The sequence below is a fragment of the Penaeus chinensis genome, chromosome 7, assembly GCF_019202785.1.
Source record: "Penaeus chinensis breed Huanghai No. 1 chromosome 7, ASM1920278v2, whole genome shotgun sequence".
Taxonomy (NCBI): Eukaryota; Metazoa; Arthropoda; class Malacostraca; order Decapoda; family Penaeidae; genus Penaeus; species Penaeus chinensis.
This window is the reverse complement of record NC_061825.1, coordinates 45,546,077-45,553,576: the sequence shown is the minus strand read 5'-3', so window position 1 is coordinate 45,553,576 and position 7,500 is coordinate 45,546,077. Positions and strand designations below refer to the sequence as shown.

At 41.7% G+C, this 7,500-nt stretch overlaps 1 protein-coding gene across 44 annotated transcripts in view; it reads left to right on the top strand.

Moving 5' to 3' along the window:
- Nucleotides 1-7,500, top strand: part of LOC125027623 (Down syndrome cell adhesion molecule-like protein Dscam2) — a 384,720-nt gene that overhangs the window by 236,642 nt on the left and 140,578 nt on the right. For all 44 annotated transcript variants that reach the window (XM_047616773.1, XM_047616756.1, XM_047616767.1 and 41 more), the window contains one exon: nucleotides 2,935-3,084. In XM_047616773.1, coding sequence (XP_047472729.1) covers nucleotides 2,935-3,084 — 150 coding nt within the window. The remainder of the gene's footprint in view (nucleotides 1-2,934; nucleotides 3,085-7,500) is intronic.

Here is a 7,500-nt window from a genome sequence, read left to right as displayed (position 1 = left end):
GACCGTGCAGGCATGGGTCACGAACGACGGCCAGTCGTATTATCCTACGAACAAACACGGTATCGTAGCTGTGCAGAGGAAGGACATAGCCTGCAGCGTTGCTTCTTTTATTTTCGTTGCACTCGTGTTCTCTCTTTTTTGCCATTTTCTTTATAATTTCCGGCGTTTTATTTTTATTTATTGATATTATGTTTTATTTTATTTTCAGGCGAGTCACTTTAACGTGGTTTAATGTATGCATATATGATTTGTCTTTTCTTATGTTTTCTGATTTAATTCTTTACAGTTTCTATTGGCTTTTCAGAAAGAACGAGAACGGATGTAGCAGGAAGTCCTTTGCCTTTTTGTATCCTCCGCCAGCTAATATTTTATGTATATTCATTGAATTATTTCGCATTCTAATATGCTATTTCGAGGGCGGGATATTCCGTGTCCATGACTGTGCAAAATATGAACGTGGAAGCCATTTATGAATACCAACACATTCCACGCACATAAACACACGCATACATACATGCCTGTCTCTCCGCTTGGTCGATGCCACGCGATAGTTCAACGCGCATCGTGCATGAATTATGAGCGTTTCCAGGTGAAGGGGAAAGCCGCCCCGACCACCGGAAGTGGGACAGATGCTGGACTTCCGGTGGGCCACACAAACGCTCATACGTCACAGCTATTCCTGGCATCCGAGTGTTCCTCCATGATGATGTAATGGGGAAGGAGGGCGCGGGGGGAGGGGGATTATATTTGGTTATGTTGCGTTGTGATTGAAGGTTGTTGATCTCCGTTGTGGTGGTTCGCTGTGGCTGGGGGTGGGGTGGAGTTGATGCTGGATGCTGCTGCTGATGATGATGATGGAGAGATGACTGGAGGAACCTGATTTCACCCCTGGCCACTGACCGATTAAAAAAAAAAAAAAAAAATACCATGTCCATATTGATATATCCTATGTGTACTTGCTATTTTATAATAAGAATTTCCTTTGTGTGATCTATTATTATTGCCTATGATATGGGATAGACGGCTTCTGGGAGACACAGTGAAGTGATGCCTTACTTCTGGAAGGTTCCTAGCTCTTGCCTTGTGCCTACATAACAATCAATACGGCACAAACTTGCTGTGACTCCCACAGGCTCGTCTCTGCACTCTTGGGATAGTTACTAAGGATAACATTTTATCAGATGTCTATTATTATTACTGTGTAGCTTAGACAAGGAGCTTGTAGAAGTCAATATGAATTTTGGATAAACTCATCCTCTTGATTAATTTTGTGAAGTAATTAAATTAAAGGATTTTTTCAGTGAATCATTGTTATTTACATTTGGCAGTGTCCACTCAAGTAAAGTAAGCAATTGCAATTTGATATTTCTTGTGGTTTTGATAGATTCATTTAGGTTAGCTATAACGTCAGGATGTGCTATGTTTTATTGAATTCCATTTTGAGTAATTATCAAGAAATCTCCATAACCGTTATAATCAATAAGAACAAAGGTATTATGGAAAAAAAAATTGCATATCCCTTCATAAAATGTTGACGATGGAGATTTTTTGACGAGCTCAGCAGTGGAATTAAGGTATATATGTATAATTTATTGTGACATTTTATTTTTATTGTCCATGTTCTTGTAAGCTAACTTGAAGAGTTTGCCACGTATACTCAGGGAAGTGTCGCTAGTAACACGCTTTGTGTCTCAGATAACCAAATTTGATATTTTCAGTTTAACTTTGGGAATTCATTTGCTCCAGCACGTAACTTCATTTGCATTTCTGAGATCCCTTGTTGAAAGAAAACAAAAAGAAAGAAATATCGCCGCTGCATTTCAACTTTGTCGAAAGTAATTTGCCATTTGAAACCTCATCACGGGATATCCCAGAGACTTTGATTTGACTTCGGATTGCAACTTTGATTTCGAAGATAAAGAATTATAAAGTTCGATGGGCGGCATTTCATCTCAGTGAGTTTTCGGGAAGCAAGATTAGTTTTTATTTAATATTTCCACTACGAAATGCTCGTAATTATTTCTTTTGAAAGGAATTGATAATGACACACTCGTGAGATCAAAGGGAATGTGCAGATTAGCTCGTCTCGCTCCTTGCAATACGTTGCAAACTTCAGACGGTTAGCTTCCCATCATATATCCATTTTAAAGATATAAGACTTCATTTGGGGATCTAACTGAGAATGGAAATTGAAAAAAGCTGAAAGTACTTGTTATGTATTTATTTATATCCTCCCAAAGCCTTTTTTACTTCCCTTTCACGACCACTAAAAGCAACGAGAAAGCGGCAGTCTGCAGCGACGTCGGCGACGGATGTAGGCGGAGTTTAAGTGGTCGTAGGGGGTGGAGTCTTAAAGGCGGTGGGTGGAGTCACAGGCTCTAAGAGGGAGGGGCTTCATCAGAGGGTATGAGGGTTGACGGGCATTCATTCACGCCTGGAAAACGTGCCAAGACTTTGCCGGGTTTCCAGTGAAAAAAATGGATATGTGATGGGTTATTTTATGAAAGATTATCGTTCTTAAAAGGATACCACTTCTTCTTGGACTTGTATGGGAGCTGTGAACATCTTTGACAGCTAACCAATATTCACGTTATGATAAATACTGTTATAGCGATTGTAAGTTATAACTTTCTATATCAAAACTTGTATTGTTACAATAAAAAAAACTGATACAGAGATTAAAGATAGTTAAGGATTATAAAGTTTCACTATTATTCAACTAATTTTTACAAATCTGACTCAAGTTTATCTCTCGATTAAAATAACTGTTACATTGCTTAGAAATTACCTTATCAGATATTATTACAAGATGAAAGAATCTCAGACGACACCAAATCGACTCAACTAAATTAAAAGTCCAAGCATCAGTGGTGTCCTCTCCCCGGGTGAAGACTAAGTCAGCACTAACGTTTCTCCCCCCGTCTCCCCCTCCAGACGGCAAGTACCTGGTCCTTCCCTCCGGCGAACTCCACATCCGCTCCGTCAGCTCCGAGGACGGCTTCAAGAGCTACAAATGCCGCACCGTGCACCGCCTCACCCAGGAAACCCGCCTCTCCGCCACCGCCGGACGTCTTGTGATCTCCGGTAGGTCTGGCTCTGGCGTCGGACGGGCGAGGGAGGGTGGGGTGGGGGAGGGGTAGGGTGGGAAGGGCATGGCTTGGTTAGGTTATAGGCCTATTAGGTTATGTCACATGTTATTTCAGAGCAATGTAATTATTAAATTGGTGGGTTATATTAAGGTTTATTGCATAGTATGGGGCTGAAGATGGATTCCAGGTGGATTTCGAAACTGTAGTCTCATTTGCAATCAATCTAGTTCTTGTATTGTGGGTTTTTCTATCATAGTATAGGGCTGTATAACATTGCGCTTGGCTAAGGTTGGGTTGCTTTGGTTAGTCTTGGTTGATTAGGCAAGGATAAACTAGGTTTGCTTGAAGAGATCAGGATAGGCGAACAGGTGCAGGGAGGGCTGTTATTATTACGAGGTTAGGGGATGGGAAAAAGAAACAGATAATGAATGATTTGGAGATGGAGAAAGGAAGGGGTGGCAGAAACAGAGGAAGAAGGGAGATAAGCGATAAAAGGAAAATACAATAGGAAAAAGTGAAGGGAAGGGAGGGATGTAATACTGCAATTTTTAGGATTTGAGTTAGAAAATAATGTAGAAGAATCATGTTAGAGCATCCTTTACTAGTGTTTAAATAATTATGAATTAGTGTTTTAATCATTATGAAGTATGAAATAAAAAGTGGGTTAAACCACTTGTTATGATTATTAGATTAGAATATTATAAAAGGGCTGAAGATTGTACTCAGTCCAAATTGGGAGGGTATTTCTGTGCATGCAATGTTGAAATATAATAAAGTAGTTTCAATGTGTGTCATCTGGTTCCATGTAAATGCTTTTTTGTCGGACCAGATCAAGTAAAGTAAACTTTGATTGATGTGAAATATGAAATATATTTGAAATATACATATTTTAGAATATCATAACCAGTGACATCCACGGAGCGACACTTTTATGACGGCATGGGGCAACTAAGGGTTAATATCACATGTGAGCTCAACGTATTTTCGCCCGTGCCTTCATAGGGTGTGTCTGTGAATGCCGCTGGTTTGAACAAGGAGCCTGAATGTTGGGATAGGGTACCCCTGCCGTCTCGCTAAATTTTGTTCAATTGGCCTTTAAAAAGTTCAAAATTATTAGCATAAAAGATCCAATCAATATATTCACGATTAGCACAAAATATCCGAGAGATGTCGGATTGCTATGTTGCCTCTGTCTCTTAGATTTTGAGTTTGATTTTGAGAGTTCAAAATTACGTTGCGCGATGAGTCTCTCTCTTCTTTGAATTCAAAGAGAAGTTAACGTTACGCGTGACGCATACACACACATACACGCACACGGACACATACATGTACACGTACATACATACACATGAGCTAGGATTTGTGAAAATACAATAGGGTTAGTTAGTTGTTTTATGATTAGGGTTTTTAAAGGAGTAGATATGTGGATTTCTGTCTTGATTATTACTTTGTTAATGACTAATTACTCGAGTCAGTTATAAGTAGATGTGATGGTCAGTACTCAAGCAGGACATCTGGCGTCAGCAAAGGTAAGTGAAGGATTTGTTTTTGTCACTCTGGTGCGAGGTTATCCCCCCCCCCCCCCCCCTCTTTCATAGCTGTCTTACACAGCCTATGGAGTCCCCTTTAGAATTTGGACATTTTCATGTGTTATGTCAGACGCAGCTAAAGGGATTTTGAATTAACTTTTTAAACCCGTAGACATGTCTTGCTAAGGAATTACTGTATGTGTGCGCACCAGAGTGATATTTGTGTTGTGATTACGTAGCATCAAAATTAAAAGCTTTGCGAAGTTGATGGAACAGATAAGCAGCGGGGACGCTTGATTGGTTGAGCGCGAACATCCTCGACCAATCATCTGGCTTTGAGATCGCGCACCCGGACTCACTATACGGCTTTAGATTGTTTGCAAAGGACCCATACACAAAGGAATGTTGCTCATGTCCGTTTTTATGAATGCAAAGATATTATACTAAAATAAATACATCTTGAAAATAATATGCTAACTTTGGTTGGAATCGTATCTTATCGCGAAATGACATTGATATTATATATTTGGGTTGAACTGCAGCAGCGTACGATTACCTGTCACAGTATATTGGTTAAAGTTTTGAATTTGTGAGAGAGTGTGAAACTCCATTTCCAATATCAAGATGAATATGAATTACTGGCTTAGGATATCGTCGTAAATTGGGCAGAGAGTGCTAAGCGAACCTATCCGACATTCGAAAGGACCCCAGATGTGACACCGACAACCAAGAAAACAAGTAGTTGACGCGGCGCATGTTGGCGTTCCAGATCCAGCGGGGAGCAGCGCCCCCCACCTCACCACGCGCAGTCGTTCGCAGACTTTCGACGTGGCGGCCGGACTCCCCACCACGGTCCTGTGCGAGGCGCAGGCCAGTCCTCCGCCGAGCTTTAGGTAGAGCAGGCGTCCTCTGGAGATGGAATTAGGCGTGGATTACTCCTTGGTCGGAGTTGAAATCTCCAAGGGATGACGGGTTATTTTTATTAATTTATTTTTTTTCTCTCATTGTTTATGTGGGATGGTGTGGCTTGCTTTGGGAAAAGAGAGGTCAGTGTGACAGTACATTTTCAATATTGTTATATACGTATTTATTGATTTATTGGTGTGTTTGCGTGTGTAGCTATTCGCTAGTGAAAGCAGGAGTACCGTATTCCGTCTAGCTTCAAGGTGCATGTTAGCAGGAATGCACGTCTCTCGGTTATTCTTGCAGAGGTCGTGGCAATGTCTCCCCCTAAGTTACCGAGTAGAGATAAGGCGCATAATTTCGACGTTGCTCAGGGCATTGCCACCACTTTGCTGTGCGAGGCCCAAGCGTCGCCGGCGCCCACCACAAGGTAGTGTAACGGCGTCTTTAGTTACTGGTTGCACAGGGGGAAGGGTCCCCTGTTCTCTAGACCGAGTGGGAGGACTTTGATATTTCATGTTGGTAACAAAAGGTTTTTTTTTAATTGATAATAAGGAGTGCGAACGACAATCGGTTAGCCCGTTTCAGATCGTTTAATTTAACAGATCACATGAAATCGATGTTGTGATACCTCGATTGAAGAATTGGGAGACCGGATCTCGTGTCGACATTCAGGCTCTGCTTAACCGTCAAAATAATCTTAAGTAAAGACCGACGGTTTGTAAAATAAGAACACTTTCATAAGCAAAGACTGCCTGATTCAGAGCCCATCGGCCTGTCGGCGCCGAAGCTTCCTTCTAAGGAGACGGGGTCGATGGTCAGCCAAGAGGAAGGCTCTTCATTCTCTCTTCTGTGCCAGGCTCAGGGCAACCCGCCGCCCTCCGCCAGGTCAGTACGCCCTTCCCACCTTCGGTAAGCGGGCGCCGTGTCGGGGGAAAGCCCTGGTTAATTGGAGTTTCCGGCGTGTTATGGGCGTAGCTGATTACAGTGTGTCATTAAGAAGTGTCTGTGTCGCGATCTGCATTTATTGATTTACATACAGTTAAATAACTTCCCCGCGCCTCACATTCAGTTCTCTTTGTCTGTGCGTTTTGTTTTCTCTCACTCACTCCCTAACCGGAAGCCTCCCTGCTCTCATTGATCGGCTTCCTTCCTCTAGAGCCGGTAGGGAGCAGCGCCCCCCGTCTGCCCAGCCGGGATAAAGGGGTCATAGTGGAACAGCGAAAGGGCGCGGTGATCCCTCTCTTTTGCGAAGCTCAGAGCCACCCCGCGCCCCGCTTTAGGTAGGTGGCGACGCTCGGGCGAACGAAGCCACGCAAAGTTATCTGTACATGAGAGAGTGCGAGTGCGAGTGAAAGATAGAGATAGAAAGACATAGATATAGATATAGACATAGATATAGCTACGAATATGGATGTAGATATAGATATAGATATAGATATAGATATAGATATAGATATAGATATAGATATATATATATATATATATATATATATATATATATATATATATATATAGGTATAGCTATCTAGACAGACAGACAGATAGATAGATATATAGATAGATAGATAGATAGATAGATAGATAGATAGATAGATAGATAGATAGATAGATAGATAAATAAATAGATAATTAGACAGACAAACAGACAGATAGATAATTAGACAGACAGACAGACAGACAGACAGACAGACAGACAGACAGACAGACAGACAGACAGACAGACAGACAGACAGACAGACAGACAGCTAATAGATAGATATATAGTGAAGGAGAATCAAGAAGGGGGAAAGTAGAAGGGAAAATGAGAAAGTGCAAAAGGAAGAGAAGGGAAAGGAAAAGAAGATGAAAAAGAAAGAGAGAGGTAGAGAGAGAGAAACGTAAATAAAGCAAATCGCAAATAGCGCAAAATAAAGTTTCTTACTGGTATTGAAGAGCTAGCCGGCGAGCGGGCCCGCCCTATCGCAGCCAGCCGTCGC